The sequence below is a fragment of the Argiope bruennichi genome, chromosome X2, assembly GCF_947563725.1.
Source record: "Argiope bruennichi chromosome X2, qqArgBrue1.1, whole genome shotgun sequence".
NCBI classification, from domain to species: domain Eukaryota; kingdom Metazoa; phylum Arthropoda; class Arachnida; order Araneae; family Araneidae; genus Argiope; species Argiope bruennichi.
The window spans coordinates 118,405,303-118,424,448 of record NC_079163.1 but is presented as its reverse complement, the minus strand read 5'-3'; the positions used below and the strand labels follow the sequence as shown (position 1 = coordinate 118,424,448).

Genomic DNA, 19,146 nt, shown 5'->3' with positions numbered 1-19,146 from the left:
TGGCATTTCCTCTCCGTCTGTTGTGTAACTGATTAACATAAGTGATTTGTTAGTTTGTGTGCTTTGTTGTCAGTTACAAAGGCTCATACTTAATTAATGAAGACAAACAAATGTCGGAATGTCATATTTTTGAAAAATTTAGTGATTCGCTTGAAGTTAACTGCCTACTTACGAATTTGTTATGAAGTGCTACTGTTATATTATACATAACCTCAAAATTGCTTCAGAGAAGGATCCTTCTGTAAGTGAAATATGTAACACTTTGACAGAGTTTCTGGAAACAACGACAAGGGGTGGGGGTGGGGGATTCAGTTATATCATTTTCAAGTCATGAGATCATGTCGATGTAAGCTTTTGCATCGAAGTTTATCTTTAGAACTTTAAACCTCCTGACTCCGTCTCTACTTTCTGTTCTTGCTTTTAAACACGTCGTAAACCAAGTTCTAGCTGAATTTTACGTTTATGATTTATCATGGACAAAAGGATATTTTCTGGAGCAGCAAAGTACCCATTTTCTATGAATAATCGGGTTTATAACGTTCTTGAGATCGTCATAGAGATATCTTGAATATGAAATAAGGTTAAACAGTTGTTTGGAACCATAAATATATGAAGGTTTTAGATTATTATTAAACCACACAAACACGTCCACTTTCACAATGCACTCATCCAAAGTCTTAAGACATAATTGAAATATCTAATTAGTTTGCATGTTTTTGTTAAGAACATTGTTGATGTTCAGCGTTGTCATTGTCGCTAGTAACCATGTCTGAAATACTAATATCTTTTGTCCGTTCTTAATTAAACTTAACTATTTTTTGTAGTTATTTACTTTTTTCTTTCTTCTTCAAAGCGCTTGAAGTAGCTAACTAGGTATCAATATTACCTTTAACAATTTAAGTAATATTTGTTATATATTTAAATGGTAATATTATATTTATATGCAAGGCATCTGAAGCTGAGCCAAATAATATAGTGGACTCGATTATCGACTTTCCGGAGCTTCCTTATCACGCACAAACAGAGGAAAGAGCTGTGAAACTATAGATCGAATCGGTTTAAAATGTCTATGGTTTAATCACAAGAGAAGGATACATAAGAACATTAATCGATTCACGTGTGAGTATGCCAAAAGTTAAAACAAAAAAAGACAGTTAAATGTGGCAATAAAGAAGAAACAAACATTTTGCAGTTGTAACATTTGTAATCATTAAGGATACAGTAGTAAGAAACGCAAACTTCGACATTAAAGAATATTTTATTACTATTATTGTATTTTGTAATTAATAACTTTTTTAGTTGTGTTGTTTATATATGTATTTAAAACCATTCTTTGTAACATTATACCTGCGAAAAATTCATTAAAAATATTTTCTTAAAGTTTTAATAATTTTTCAGTTCTTTTATAAACTTTAGGCTCTTTTCAGCACTTCAAGATGTTATTGTATTGCAACCAAATGTTTTAAAATCCTTTTTAACATAAAAGGTAACTTTTCCTCTCTATTTCCAAACTAAAATCTAAAAAAAATTTCAGAGCCCTTTTTGGTCTTCAATTGTACCGCCAAGAATTTCAGAAAAAAAGTGTAAAGCTTTGTAAGAGTAATTAACCTTCATATTAATATAATACTCAAGATCTCTGAAACTGTTAAGCTTGCTATTACCCATAAAAGTGTAATTTTCAGTCTTTTTGTTGTCCTAAATAAGAATCACATTTTTCTCTCATATACATTCATAGAATAAAAAAAAAATGAGGATCGTTTATGAGCTGTATGATTTGGCGGCCGTAAAAATTCCAGCTTTACGCTTTTCTATACTTATTAAACGGATATTTATGTCTTATGTATGTATTATGTATGTTTCATGAGGCTGTTTCATCAACGATATTTAAATATGCGACAAACAGATTCTACCTCCCCCAGCTACAAAAGGCTCAGGAATATTTCTTTCTCCATTAAACATGTCCTCTATGGCATATCATTCTTTTCTTATTCAATATTATTGTTTGCTTAAGTCACCTTATAAGCACATGGAAAGAGAATTTTCATGTGTTCATTTGCTTATTAAGTAAATAAATAATTATTTTTAAGCTTACACAAATTTACCATTAATATTCGTAAACGCAATTTTTTCCATGAATATGGTTTAATAATCTTTTTTTCATTGCAGAGCTTCATGTGAGAGAACAAATTCTAATATTCTTTTTTTTTTCAAATTATTATTCCAGGTCCAAAAAATTTTATGTCTTTGTAATCACGATAGAGACATACAGAATCATCTAAATTCCATCGAATCACTCTTCCCAATGATTCTTCCCTATATTCCGGATTAGTACATGATGTAAACAGAATTACAGGCATTTCATTGGGATAAACCGATAGGTCTAAATGTGACTAAATCAAAAGATATGAATGAAATAAAATCAGAATGAAGGGAAAGTAACTTTATTCCTTTCAAATGTGAATATCATCAATGGTATTATAAAAGTTGAAGATAAAACTTGAAGGATGTCAAAGACAATTCTACGCAACATCCAAATGAAATAAAATTCAATAACTAAATAAGTGCCTCAAAGCACTAATTCCTTCACACTTAACTAAAAGAAAATTTTTGACAGTCTTACCTAGGTGAACAGCTGTTCTTTAAGCTATCTGAAAATATACTTTTAAAAAAGTTTCTCATTTTGAAAGTATTCGTTTGATCTGGAACTTAAGGGGACATTTTAAATTTCTGTTAACATCAAAAAGTAAGTTAAAGTGCCATTTGAATAAGTCGTGCCCTAAGATGAACATCATCCACCGGAAATTTTGCTTTCTATCATAACTTCTGCACAAAAAAAGATATAAAAAAGGAAATAAAAACGAATCACATTTTCAGTTTTTAAAAAGCTTTTCCCGTAATTCGATATTGATTCTGTTAGAAAAAAAATCTCCTCTCGAAATATATGTATGATAAATCATTCTTTTATGTGGTATAATGGCAGAAGTTTTAAATTTCACTGATGTAACAATCTTCGCCAGCCAGACACAAAAAGACCTTCCCATTTCACTTAGGTGGTGCATTTGGAGGAAAATAAAATCTACTTCCGTTGGAGCACGGGAGAGATTTGCTTAAAATTCCTTTTCCTTTTCTCATTCAAATGTGTCAAAGCAATTCTCTTCGGCTGGAGCAATCTTTTTCAGCAATCGCAACGCTCGTTTTAATCTTTTACCATCCACTCCCGAATTTCATCTCAAGCTTTGATTTAGCATGTTCGCAGTCACATTTTTTGAACTTATTTTATTTATTTATTCGCTTCGTTCGGATCTCTTTCACATATCCGGGTGTTTTATAACAAAATGTCGCTGCTATTCAAATGATAAGCGCTCCGAACCAGATGAAATGAGATTTTTCAACTGCAGATGTTGCTGTCGTCAATCGAAGTTTAAAAGCTCCCAGTTTAAAGCTGTCGCTTTTCAGTGGGAGAGATTCCAGACAAACTTTCGAGTGCTAGGCAGATGTTTACCACTTCAAATTTAATCCTTCTCCAGTTATTATTTAAATCATTCTTGTGTGTAACTCACGCTTCACACGAAATATCCAACTACCTTTTTTTTATTCATTTTAGTTTATGAGACGAATAAATCTGTGGTACTGTTCATTAGATCTTCAGTGAAGCCATGAAAACTTCTAATGACATCACAGGCATGCTGTGGATTATAATTTATTCGCAGTACGGATTTATTTTTATAAATTGTGGCTGGAATACCCGACGTTTCTCGAGATAAAATTATTTTTAAATGTTTTATTGACTAAAACATTAATTATTTTATTTAAAATTTAGTATCAAATCATATTAAATGTTAGCATCATACGCAAGAATAAAAAATATATTTAATATTGAATTCGAACCCCAGCCCTTAAATAGAGTAACTTATTTTTTTAAATATTTATATATTATTTTAATGCAAAATTTTATTGACGTAAAATATTATACTACACTAAATCCTCTTAACATCCGTCTGCAACTTCAGTGGCATAAATTACTTATCCTGAAAGTATTTACAGTTTCACTGTTGGTTTGATCAAAAGAATTTCTTTCAAATTTTGAGCATTTATATATAAAAATATAGTTTATAAGTACAGATATTAATAATTAAATGATAAATTATTAATAATTAAATTATTGTCCTGGTAACTTTACTAGTATCTTCTTTGGCCTTCGCAGTACCTCGACCCAAAATTGAATATTACATAAACTGAATGCAAAAAATACTCAAATAGATTACATATTTTGGTATCTATATTGATAAAATGCAGATTAAGATCTAAAAGAAAATTATATTTCTATATAAAATTAAATAAAAGATTTGAAATTAAATAAAAAGGAATTTATACTAAATATTGAAGGTCCATTTCACAACACAAATTAATTTGAAATCATGCATATTTTACTATTTTCAACCCGAAAAGTGCCGAAAATTACAAAATGTATGTAAATTATGGTTAATTGTCCTTAAGCTTTCAGTAAGACATTTCTTATCCTTTGCAATATTTGAATGAAAAGGTGGATGAAAGTCTATTCAGGAATTTGGATTTCTCTGTTAGTAATTTGGATTCACGTTGGGAAAATTGAAAAAAAAAAAAAAAAGATGTCAAAAGATTTACAGCTTCAAAAATTTGTTTAAATGGAAGAAAAAAATAATATAAAAATATCACTACCCCATTTTTTTTTAATTAAGCGAAATTTTCTGATAAAAGATTACCTGAAAGCATAAAATTTATGTGAAATTTATATAGTCATTTTCTTTCAATATATTTATGCAATTTTTATAAATTCTTCTTTATTAGGTCATTATTTGCCTGCGCTTAATGTAAATCCTTTTTTACTTTTGTTGTCATTGTAATGTCTCTTTATATTTTCAATTTTTTTCGATTTTCTCCTAAGAGATAATATTTTATACGTTTGTAAATAAATTTGTAAATAAAATAAATACGTTTGTAAATACTTGATAGGTCATTTAGAAGATTATGATTATAAAACGCTTTTGAACTTTCACATTGTATCTGCTTAATCTATAGAAAATGCAAAAAAAAAAAAAAACCCTGATCTCTCATGCTGTGCTCCCTTATGATATAAAGAATGCGAAACGAATATTTCAGACAACATATTTGCCAGTTTCGTGTTTCATAATAAAGACAGTAACTTTGTAAGTCCTGAAAATTTCAAGTTAACCTTTGCAAAGACCAAGATTATGAGATTGTAAATTTTATTATGATTTTTTTATTTGCTTTATGACAGCGTTTATACATTTATTTATCATATATGAAGAGTATTTACTCATTCATACGTCATATGAATTTTTTTGTCAAGAAACAGGTTCATTTATTTCACGTTTTTACTGCATTTTATTTCACGTTTATTCTTATCTCTTAGTTTTTATATTTTGAAATATTCAGAAATACTCAGCATTCAACAATCTTTCCAGGTATTTTTGCTGAAAATGATCCCAATTGCACAGCGCAAGAGTTTGCTGACTGTTTCACAGTCTTAGAAGCTATATCTCAGAGAGAAGATTTGGCACTTGCTGCAACTCAAGAGGAACTGAATCTAGTATGCAGGTAATAAATGTATATTATAATAGTTTAGAAAATTTTGAATAATCTTTTCCTTTTATTTTCATGTAAAAAGTTATATACATAGAGGGTGTATCAAAATTATATACATTCAGTAAACAACTATCAGGTAAACAATTGCAAACATAAATTACATTTAAATTAATTAAATTATCAATACAAATGCAGATTATCATCTATCAAATAATCCTAATTAATTAATACTATAATATCCAATTTTTGTAATTAAAGTTTTGCATTAAAAACAATTTTCAAAATTAATTGCTGATGCTCTCATTAAACAATTCAAGAACAGATCATTATCATTTATTAATGAAATACATGCTTTGTAAATTTATGAGGTGTTAATATTTTAGAAAAATTTGCCTTCCTTTGGTTTAATTGGATTTCTTTCTATGGTGATATTTTTATCAACTTTACGGTGAAAATTACCTTTAAATTAATTAACATCGTAAAATTAGTTAAGACAGTAAACTAATTAACACTATAAATTAATTAACACCGTAAGGTTGTAATCAACTTAGAACTTTACGGTGTTATACTGCAACTTCAAGAGAAGCTTGAAAAGGAAAAATAGGGATTCTATCAAGGTAGAGCACTTCCGTAATGCTATCGCAAATTGAGGATGTATCCTGACAGAAAGTTTTCTATTAAATATTTTGCATAACGAAGTAGCATTGAGCCAGATATAGTAACTCCAAATTCACAAAATGCCCTCTCATTTTCCTTTTATGAGAGTATCTGAAACATAATGTTTATATATCAGGATATTCAATAAAATGACAATACCCATTGAAAGATATTGTGGCCAAATATCAGCTGATGTCTTGCACCATTTTTACTTCCTTTGCCCTTTTTATCGGAAAGCCTGGACAGTAATTTTCAACACTATGAACACTTTTGATATCTGATAAAATTCCATTATTGTATAAATTAATTTGAGCTGCTAATCTGTGTTATTGATTGTTTATGTATTGCACAAATCTATGTATCTTCTATTATGTTAGCACCCTCAGAATATTCATTTCCTCATATTAGTTATTTTACCAGTGCATCTTTAGATTAGCAAAATATTATAGCCAGCTTACCTATAGATTGCGATAAGGCGAAATCTCAAGATAATCTCTTTAAATATTTAGAAAACAAAGAGTAGAAGTTCTTCCCTTTTAATTCATTTGAAGATCTCTCCTCTCTTTTGAGCGTGAAATATGTATAGTTTTTCTTTCATTAGCAATGAATACAACCAAGTAATGTGATTGAACATAGAAATGAAACTATAATGCGGACATGTGAAAAAATAATATGCAATATGATCTTCTAATTTAAGTTACCTGTCTAAATCAATTCCAAATTATTATGTATGACGGACGTTAACAAAATTTAACGGTCTTAATATTACAATATATACTTAGTACTAAATTAATGATTTATATTTTCATAGGTAAATTTTAGTTTAAAACGATCCATATTCTTATTAAAGATGATTAAGTACCTTACTCTTAAATTTCTTCTCAAGAGTTGTAATAAAACAACAAATAATAAGTAAACAACTCATTAGAGGTGTCATCCCCAGTAAAGTACTCTATTTTTGTGTTTATGAATATTGCATCTCATTTATAATTAACGACATCAGTTAACAAACACCCGTTGGTTTCAGCTTTCTGTAAAATATGATAGGAACAATGAACAGTGTAAAGAAATCAATACGAACGATCAAAAGTCTAGGTCACCTTTTCGCTTAACATAAATAAAATTTAAAGATCCTTTACAGATAAAAATGTCGGAACAAAACATTTTGTTCTATGCAGAGATGTAAATAAGACGATTTGAGTTTAAGTTTCTTCCAAAATTGAAATAGAATATACTTTCGGAATTTCTACTTTTGTATGTTGAAACTGAAAAAGACATTTAAAGCCAATATCTTGAAACGAAGGTGTTTCTCCCGTGTTAATCATTTTGGCCAATACCATAATTCTCAACCCGTTCAACGAAATAGAAAAAAACAGGAACTGTTTAAATGGAGAAGATAGCAAAATTGATAATAAATAATGCACCAAAATAACGATGCAATCTATACTTTTAAAGAGTGAATGAGATATTTGTCCACCAGAAAACCTGTATATTCCAACATATATTTTAAAGATTTTTTTCAATTGCTGGACAAAGTTTCGACATTTATAATACTGATTTCCAATAATCTTTGAACAAAGAACCATGAATAGATTTTTTTAATGAGAAAAGTCTTCTCTTGTATATGTAATAAAGCTTATAAACAGAATTTTATATGATTGCCGTTTTTTTAAGCCACAAATGTAAATATTAAATAATGAAAATAAGCTCTAACTTTGGATTTTATACTCCAAAACAATTTTGAATATTCCTTAGAGCATAAAACAAACTGTACTATTTTATTCTTAATTCTTATTACAGCCAGTTTTATCATTATTTATAACAGCATTATTAACCATATTTTTAATGCAAAATATAATAAATATGTATAGATGGATTGGTCATGAAAAATAAAATTTAAAATTCGAAATTTACCTTTTTCTATGCTTTATTCAAGAATAAAAATTCTTACCAACCTAAAACCCTCGATAAACTTGCTTCAGCTGAACTATTTCTTTATAACAAGCATTCTTGAGACCTTTAAAATCAAAAGTACTTTCAATTTACATCCATTTTCCTGCCTGAGTCATGGCCAGCTAATAGCTAAAATTTCCCTCTGCAATCCCCATTGGAGCCATAAAAGTAGTCAAATCAACCATAAAATTACATCGTTTCACAATAAAAATGGTTGCAGAAAGTTAAATTTGAACTTTTTTTTTTTTTTTAATCTTACAAACTTTTATACATATTTTTTCCAGTTAAATTCACATTTATTCATTTTATAATATTTTTTCTTTGTTCAGATGGAGAGGAAGAAATAAACTATCGGCTCAAAAATTTTTATGAGTATTTCTTTAATGCAAAACCTCATCTTTTTTTCCGTGTAATGCAGATATTTGCGCAATGGTTTTTGAAGCAATGCATTTCAGAACAATGGGGAAATGACGTTTGTAAAAAATATCACGATATTTCCTGTTTATCGATAAGAGTATTTACCCAAACAAAAGATACAATGACATATAATAAAATAATGTCCTTAAAATGTATATATCTTGAAATAATGCCATGACAAGTAAAAAGTATTCTTTGAATAATTACCAATGAAATGAAATTTCATAAATCACTTATTAAAAATGTACTAAGAAACTAGAAATATATTTTTTTTTAAATCTGGAGAATAAACAGAAAATTATAAAACCTTTAGAAGCCAACAAAAATATATAATAAAATTCAATAAAAAAATAAATTTTATGAGAATAAAATTTAAATTATTAAATTTTAATTTTAATGAACGTTTAGGAATTTCCTTTCTCATAGCATAGTTTATAATTTAATGCATTGTTTTAAGTTTCTAACAGTTTTAAAGTTTTAGTTCCCTCCTCTAGAATTTTGACAAAAAATATTTTCCTTTTTAGTATATTATTAAAAGCTCGCGTTCATTTTAATTTGCTGATTTTTTAATGATTGTTTTCTAATTATTAGTCTTTTTATTACAATAGTAATTATAAATTTTTTAATCATTTTTTTTTCTGAAATTCACTATCAAACGATGCTATTTCACTTTTAATTAAATTCAATTATTTTATTGATAATTTAGTCATGAAAATATTGAAATATCGTATCTTCTTTGGAAAGATGCAACAGTACAAAATTTCAAAGATCTAGAATCAAGAAATAACTACACAATAAATTACCAAATTCCATCTTTACGATGAAACCTTCAAGCATAGGAAAAATTAAGAAAAATAGAAACTTATAACATGAAACACATGCAGAAACATTTTAAATTTTACGTTAGACAATAAATAGCATTATATATATATATATATATATATATATATATATATATATATATATATATATATATATATATATATATATATATATATATATATATATATATATATATATATATATGAATTCCCTGAGGTTAACATGCTATTCGAGCCTTTGCTGCATAAATTAGAATTAAATGTTTTTCTCCAAGGTTTCCTAGGCATTGTAATGTGCACAAGTTGGCTACAAATACACGTTATAAGTAAACCGTATAAGTTCCTTTTAACGAAAGAAACACAGATCCAACATTGATTTTATGCCCAAATTCGGTAATGTACGACAGGTTGATTGGCTAACACAATAATTGCATTGTTGCTACTGGATGTGTTCCGAACGTATTCGTATTCGGATAATATATCATATAGCGCCATCTCGCAAAATTGTGAGGTACCAGTAGGTTATTATCCTTAGGAAACAATGCAAATACAACAAAATTTTACGAAATGGCTCTATATAGCATTGTCAGTATGAGAACAGATAGAAAAAGACTCTAATAGTTAGTTATAAAAAAATGTTTTTCTTTCAGAAAAGACATCTATATAAATAAAATTAAAAAGTAAAACCATATCTAAATATAAAATTTGATTCATATCATTAAAATCGTTTCCGAGATACACGAAATAAATTTATACGTAAACAAAAATGGCTCGTTTCAAGTTATAAGATATTTTCAAAAAAGACCTATGAAGCTCACATCTTTATTTGATTTATTTGTTTAGATGCTTTCAAGTTAATATGATCAGAGAGTTGGGGATATAATATAGAGTGATTCAAAAGTCAGATAACAATTTAAAATTCAATAATCCACGTAATAATATAGGCAAAGAAGTAAAGATTGACACATATGCTTGAAATGACAGGGGTTTGTAATGAAACCAAAAAGTGTAAAAAAGGGGAGAACATGACGATTGTTTGTCTAATGTGTTGTGTAACGACGATGCCCATTTCACACTCCGAGGGTCTGTCAACTAACACAGCTATAGATTTTGGGCTATCGAAAATCCTAGAATTATAATTGAAACCTCATCGCAAGGCATTGGTTATGAGGTTACCTGAAGTTGCAAGTCTACCTCTATCGTCCGACCTCATTAGCGACGCTAAAAGACGATATCCGACGACAATTTCTCCCCACACCTACAGATATTTTGCACAATGTTGCTTCTAACATTGTTCCTCGATTGCATTATTGTAGAATGACGATCGTGTTGTTGAGCATTTGTTATAAAGAACATAGTCTTTATAACAAACCAGTTATTATACTAATTATTACTTTTGTTATCATATGAAAAGCCATCTATTGGTTGGTTTTTTTCCACTTTTTTTGGTTTACATAAATTTCCATGTTATTTCAAGCATGTGTGCCCACTTCTACCTCTCTACTAACATTATTCTGTAAATTATTGAATTTTCAAATGTTGACGGACTTTTGCATCACTCTGTATTAGATATAAATACTTTATCAAAGCGGTTAACGTATCTTCAAAACTGGATTTTTATTTAGCATATAAGTTTTAAATTGCAACAGATGTAAAGAAAACTTCACAACGACACAAATCAGTGCGAAGCATGTATTTTTAGATCCGAAAGATCTCTTATTATCAGTAATATGGTATTGTTGTTTGCTTACTTTGTAACTTCTGGATCGATAATTAATTTTAGAAACAAGATTTAAATTGTTCGGAAGAATTCCTGAATTCTGAGCGAGAATGATTATTCTCACGACTTTAAATCATTAAGATTGAATTAATGGTAACAGTTTACATCTCTTTGCAAAAGAATAAGTTTTTAATTGAAAACCGTGCATGAATACTACAAACTGTTGAAATGAAGTTGCATTCGAAGATACTTTTGCAAGATTGTAAATTCTTTCTATGCATTTTAAATTTGATTCCCTGTAATTAATCAATGGAATGGTTTAGGTAACTTTTAACATACGTTCTTATTTAAATCAACTGAATCATGTAAGAATAATATCGAATTGGAATTCAAACGAATTTGCAGAGTTGGATTAGATTTTCACAATTGAATTCCGGAGTAATCCTCCTTCCGTTTTCGGAGAATCAACATTTAGCAGAAATGTAAAAGGATTTTCGGAAATAACAAATGACACTCTGAATTACGAATACTTTTCTACGAAAATTTTAAAAATACTGTAATCAACGTTTAAATAAAGGTAGTAATGGTATGTTTTGTGTGTTCAAATATCCAGGGATAAATTCACTTTCTGGATTAAGAATACTAATCCAATACCTTTATTGCAGTGGAACAAGCTATGAGAAATGAAGTACTTTATATACAACGTGCAAAATGTCTGGCCAAATTGTGAAAGATGGCTCAGGGAACGATGATAAATTATTTTTATCATTCAACACGTATTCAGAAAAGTAATTCTGGAAGCAAGTGTCTATGAAAGATCTTAAAAGTTAAATTAAAATCAATTCAAGAGTAGTCATATTCAGATTTATGAATTAAATTTAATCCAGGTTCAGACTCGTTCTTTACATTCCAAAGACGATTCCTAAGACATTTTCCAAAGGAGCAATCACTAACACAACATCTAGCTTCAAATCCTCTAAGCATGAATTTTCTAAACATTTGTTTGCATATTTTTCGATCATGTTCAGAATATTTAATATAGCCGATGAAATTGAAATCTTGAGCAATATGATGACTAAGAAATCTGGTGAGTTGATAAAAAGGTATAAGAAATTAATAAAGATATTGCTAATGGTACTTTTCATGCATGAATTCTCAAAAATGACCTTTTAAAGCGAGCAAGAAACTGGTAGAAGAACCAGACAATGCTTTTTCATATTTTAAAACCACTGAAAAAAAACATGTGCAGTTTCTTCGATATTCATGGAGGTATTTCTTACTTTCAAAATAATAAGAAGAAAAAACGGGAGAGTTCCAAAGGAATATTTGTACCAGTTTACCAAAAATTAAAAATATATCCATGCATAAAATATATGGTCCTTGCTAGTAGCGAAGGAAGGTATTTGCAATGAACAAATTAGTAGTCTCATTAGAGGACAAATCTTAACCCTAACAGTGCCTTCTCTTGTCTCACCTGGCATACATTCCATAATATATATATAAAAAATTATTTTAAGTTCCTCTATCCCTTTATAATTTGGTCATATAATTCCTCTATGGCGAATATACAGATTGGAATGAAGTTTATTTTAATCAGTGAATCGATAATTACTTTCCATATATTTACATATATATCGTAAAAAATATTACTGCATTTATATAAATTCACAAATAATTCAAATGCAATTATTAAAATTCATTTGCCTAAAATACGATAGTAATTAAAATTATGTGTATGAGTACTGAATTATATGTATTAATAGAATTCAATAGTAGGGATATACACCATTTTTCTCACATCAAGAACTCATTAAATAATAACAAGATACTTTGATAACTTTTGATAATAGATTACAGCTATAAGATTCTCAACACATTTTCAATAAAAATTCCCCATGCATTAACGTACTAACTCTCTTATATAGCTATGGCTAAGTCTCATACAATCAAATATACTAACTTATTACCCCTTCTCATAATACATTCCTTCATTACTCCACCATAAACTTCCATAATCCGAACCCCTATATATAGTGATCACTGTCCGAAAAAGGTACCAGAAAATCAAGCGGTGTTCTTTTATTTTCACTGAAGTCAGTGATATCAAAGTAGGCATTAGAGTCGATTTTCACGAAACAAAACCTTTCTGAATGACTTTATTGGGAAGTTAAATTTATAGTTCCTGTAGTTATTTAGAAAGGCAAAAAATTTAAACGAAATATCATTCTTGAAAACGGTATTCTGTGCATTTCATAAAGAAATGGTACCACAAATTTGGTGGAAAAAATTCGAGCTCTTTAACTAGAGCTAATATCCTATTAAGAAAGCTCTGGGGAAAATTATTGGAAAAATACAAAAGAAACAGCTAAAATCAGTATTTGGAAAAGGATTGGTAAAATCAGGAATCCTCTTAGTATAATTAATTTGTATTTCAAATAATGTAGACAGGAAATTCAATAACAAGTATTTGTCAATAATACTTGTTGATTGATTCTTAATTTCAGGCATACAATTTTTGAAAACTTTTCCGTAAGTAAAACATTATGAATTAATATTTTGTCTCTATTAACCGAGTTTTCAATTGTCCCACTTGATTATGGTTCCAGTCGCCTCGGTTAATCGTGGCTCTGTTGGGTTTCTTAATGCCCTAGAAAATTAAAATTTTTCAATTATTATTTCCGACAAAATAAATTATTTTAATATTTAGGGAATATATCTATATGTTAATTGATTCATTATGTTATATATTGATTCCATACCCCTGGTAGTCAACTTGAAAAAATTAATACCAACATTTTATGATATTTATCATAATAAATTATAAATTAAAGAATTAAAAGTAAAAAAAAAATAATTGAAATAAAAAAATCTTACAATTAAATACATTAACAAAAGTCTGCTTTTTACAGACTGATATTATTAAACTTATTCTATTTTAGTCTATAGAATAGCATTTTTTCTTAGTATCTATTTATTTAAAAAAAAATGAGGATTCGTCTCGCAAATAATTTTGATCCTTTCTTTCAAAATTTCAACTGCAGTCGAAAAAATATAATTTGCATTTTAACTATACTTGTTTGATTTATATACCTTCTACAAAAGTCTTATGTTTATATAGCTTCTACAGAAGGTTATTCAATCCTTATTACCCTAAAACTTCTACACGAGTTATTTTATATGTAACATGGTTTTAACCATTTATGCCTTTCTTCAAAGTTCTCTCTGAAAATAAATACCCCTTTCTCAAGGGTCCAAATTTTGCGAAGATAAATCAAATTACTGTCTTCATGAAGAATGAACAGATGCTGGAATATTCTCTTTATTCATAATCAGTTTGTTCACTGAATTACACTTTCTGATTTAAGAATTGTTGAAGTTATCGCCTACAGCACTCAGCTCCTTTTGTAAATATATCGCATAGTGTTAGAAGTATTTCATTCATTTCTAATCCAAACATATGTAATAAGAATTGATGTGTCATTTCAATTTGTTCTCTGATTTACTGTCATTGCTAGATATCAAGGTTTTCTATTGCATGAATATTCTTCTTTTTAAAAAAATTTAAATGATCTGGAATCTTTCTTGAGATTTCAGCAGTAGGAGAATATCATGAGATTAAATATTTGATGAAAACAGTTTGAATTTAATTAAAACGATGAAATATTTGTAGACAAACATACAAAAAACATTTTAAAATTTAAAAGATTAAGCAAAAAATTAAAATTATTAAGCAAAAATCACGACAATTAAATATCTTTAAATTCTGTAAAAATCAGATTCGTGTTCAATATTTTTGGATATATAGGAAAAACATAAAATTTCTGTTGGTTTTTAACTAGTTAAAATCCTAATAAAAGTTTTAAAAAAATCGCTTTGAAATGAATTTTCTCCTCGTTTAAGGTATATATGGGCCGAGTTTCGTAACTTTACATATGTAAAGCGCCAATGCACGCTCAAACTCTTCCTTTTATTGGTAATAATTTGTTCATTCCTGTATAATTAAATTCTTGGTTGTCTCAAATCTTATAGGCTTGAGACATATTCTAAAAAAATTGATCATGTGGGCTGATGCTTCGCAGGACTAAAGAACTTCTCTCAAATACCGTTTGTCTTCAAGCTGTTTTATACAAATTTGTTTAAACAAAACTGTTAAACTAATATGCATCTAAGACAGGCATTGCTTAGGATGATTTTGATCGTTTTCCCCCTATTGATACACAGATGTGGGACATTTCCCTTTGAAAGTCAACCATTTAAGCAATCCATTTTCATATATTGGAGAAAAAATGCAATCTTTAACTCAGGTGCTTCGTGAGAAAACCAGTTTCGCTTTCATCAAAAGCATCTATAACCTTGCCCATTTTTCATGACTCATGAATATGGATAAGTGAGTTCAGTTATAACACAGCAAAGAAGATAATATAACTTCATATACTACGTGAAATCCAAAATGAATTCGCAAAGAATTATTTACATATATATATATATATGTGTGTGTGTGTGTGTGTGTGTGTGTGTGTGTGGGTTTGAATGTTAATCTCAGTACCAATAATGATGAGAATTTGATCGTTTTAAAATATTGTTTAATTACAAATTAAAATGACTGGCACAACATTTAGGACGAGCAAAACACTTAAAATAATGAAAAAGTAAGACTGGCTGCCTTTTACACAAATTAAAACAACACAACATCATAAAGCGTTCGTTTTTCGTACTGCGAGAAGTTCTTCCAACTCTCTCCTTCTAGTGGGGAAAAGCGAGCGCCATCACGTCACTCCCATGCTTGTTGTCATCGCTTGGGGATGAATCTATCCCATATATATACATATATATATATACTGTTTTGTATATCCTAGTAATTTGTTTAATTTTTCTTTTTCTTAAACACAATACATTTGCGATATACTAAACAACAACCATTATTATTAAATGCTATTTTTTTTTTTTTCAAAATGCAAAACACATTCATTGAGGATTTGTTTGAATACATAAAACATTCTAATTCAAAAAATTTCTTTTTTTAAATTTTAATACTAAACAAATGTGGTTCCTACTTATTTGTTGAGAGAAAAATGGAAATAAAATACTTATTCGAAAAACCAACGTAATCATTTATTTTCTCTTTTATTACAAATCTAAGCTATTTTTTAAATGCGCAAATTATTAAAATGATACAGAAAATTTGCCCTAAAAATATGTTTCACTACATGTTCTTGTAAGCATCTATTCTTGTAATAAATAATCTCTGCTTAAACCATTAAATTCAACGAAAGACTACATTTGATTTCTTTAGTTTTATTCAACTCAAAATCGCTGTTTATTCCCCGAGTAAAGAATACCGCTCACGACTGCTTTAACGTAAATGTTGTTGACTTTTCCCCATTCTATCGATTTTGCAATAATTATTTTTCAAAGAGAGATTCTATCAATGGAATTTACTGGTAATAATAATTTCGCTAAGGCAATTTAGCGAAACTCTGGATGAAACAATTAAATCATGTCACGAATAACAATAAATAATTACCTGAGATGATTCGAGCGAAATTTTTTCTTCTTTTCCTTTTGTTTTGTAGCCAGACATCCCTAGAATTTGTTTTGTACTTAAACCAAACTTGTTTATCCAAAAGGAAACATATTAAAAAGATTTCTTTTATGAGATTGAGTGCAATATCAATGAGGAGAATTTTAGGGTTGAAAAGAAAATTATGTATTTTGATACGAAATATTCTGAAGTAGCGAAACGTTAAGAATTAGATCAACTATTTTAGAAGAGATGAATAAATATAGATAAAGAGTGTTTGCTTTGAATAATTTGGAAATCATAATTCAAAGTATTTTCAAAATATGTAAAAATTACCTGGATAATTATCTACATTTAACGTTGTTTGCTTCCTATTCACAAGAGAAACTCTTTGAAATTTTGAAAATAAACATGAAATGGTTAATATTAAACAATGGAACCAAAAATTCTTGCTATTATTTCAAACATTAAATCAAACAACAACAGTGATTGTGTATGTTTAACTTTTTACTTTCCAGTGTAATAACTGTAATTATAACTTTTATCGTGAAAGTATGTATTAATTGATAAATTATTTATTTATTTCAAGAAATGACTCATTAAATCAGTTAAAGTATAAAATTTGCTTCCATTCAGTTTATCTAATTATTTTACTGAATAATAATCTATAAATTCTTAAGAAGGTGTGTTACTCAAAAATTGGTCAAGTATCAATATTTATTTTATTTTATTGCATTTAACCTTCTACTTATTGAATCAAAATTTCATTCATTCTTTAATATTTAAAAGAATTGATATTTTTATTTACGATAACAAATGAAATGCATACTTAAGACATAATTTCAAAGTGCTTCTTATCCATGTTAAGTTTTTCCATCACCATCTTATTTTAAAAATGGCTATAAAATACAGCTTTCAATTTGTTTAAATTATGTATGTGATAATCTTTTTATACACATAATTAAAATGCGCCCGATAAGCCTTCATCAGCTAAGTTTTTTTTGTTGTGTGTGTATGTATACAAAATATAAAATGAGCAAATACTAAATTTTCTCATTTTTTTACTATTTATATCAGTAAAAATATTATAAAAAATTCAATGTTAGATGTACTTTTTAAATCCATGCACAGTTGTGTGTAATAAATTTGAGATAATCCACGCATGGAATAGGACGCAAAAATGTTGAAAAGAATCAAAGGGAATTTTAAAAGGACTTTTAAAAATTAAATTTCAACTAAAGAAACATATAAAAATGATTGTTTTTCGTTTCAAGAAGATTTTATTTAAATGTTAAACTTCAATACTATCACAATATTTTCAATAAAAAGTAAAATGGAAAAATGTTGAAATTGTAATATGTCCCCCTCTAAAATATCAAATATAATAATCATCTACGTCAATCCTTCAAGCACCTATAGCTAAGCTAGCATTGTTACTACAATATTATCTCCGTTTCACATTTCAACGGATCAAATGAATAGTTATGTAAGACAGAGGAAATTGTAAACCACGGTAAAACTTTTACATATATATATATAACAGGAATTCTTTAAAATTTCAGAGTACAAGTACAATGTGTTATAAGCGAAGGAAAAAGGCTAGAAATGGGAACGAAAATGCCGGATGATACTGCATATTGCAATTAGCAAAGTGGAGAACCACTCGTCTGAATCATTTCCAATCCATTATCGAATTTTATATAATGTAGTTGATGATATTTTTCTGTTTATATTTTTAAACTTAATTTAAAAACTATAAATTTTATTCAGATGGAAAATTTTTTTTAAGTAGCGATAATTTGCAAAACTAATTATATAGAGATAATAATTTTTAACTGCGCATATTTTAAAAAGTGTTTATTTTAGAAAAAATGTTCTATATTACTCTGCCACTGTAATAGTCCAATTCTAACAAGTAATTCTATTAATACCATATTGTACGCTGTATCATTCAGTAAGACCACCTATTTTAATTTTTAATTGGATATGGTTAGTTAGTTTATAGAATAATAAATCTAAGTGTGAAATTATTTATTTATTATTACTTTTTCTGACTTGGTCAACACTTTCATAAAGCAATTAGGTATACTAAGGAGTAACTTATTTATACATTTTACAGGTAACAGAGAAATCGCCAATAATTTTACACCAAGATTTATAAATTTTCACGCATTCAACTTCTGTTAAGTCGAAAAACTTCTTTTTATAATTATTTTTGTTTGTTTATTTGTGGACAGGATCATTCAAAAACGTGGAAAATGAATGAAGTTTCGTGTAAAATTTTAACATAAAAATTGTAGCTATACATCAAATATTGGATGAAATCCATTGGTGTAAATTTTATCTCCTGCCTATCAGTGTGCATGTGAGCAAGAAAACTCATTTCATAATGAATGAAATTTGGTATGTAGTTTTATCTCTAAGCATCTTGTCAGATAGACAAAGATGTAGCCAAAGGATGACTATCTATC

At 28.1% G+C, this 19,146-nt stretch overlaps 1 protein-coding gene across 1 annotated transcript in view; it reads left to right on the top strand.

Moving 5' to 3' along the window:
• LOC129961052 (uncharacterized) overlaps positions 1-19,146 on the top strand; it is a 179,818-nt gene that overhangs the window by 97,932 nt on the left and 62,740 nt on the right. Inside the window, exon 2 of the mRNA XM_056074855.1 lies at positions 5,466-5,598. Within this exon, the coding sequence (XP_055930830.1) occupies positions 5,466-5,598 (133 nt within the window). The remainder of the gene's footprint in view (positions 1-5,465; positions 5,599-19,146) is intronic.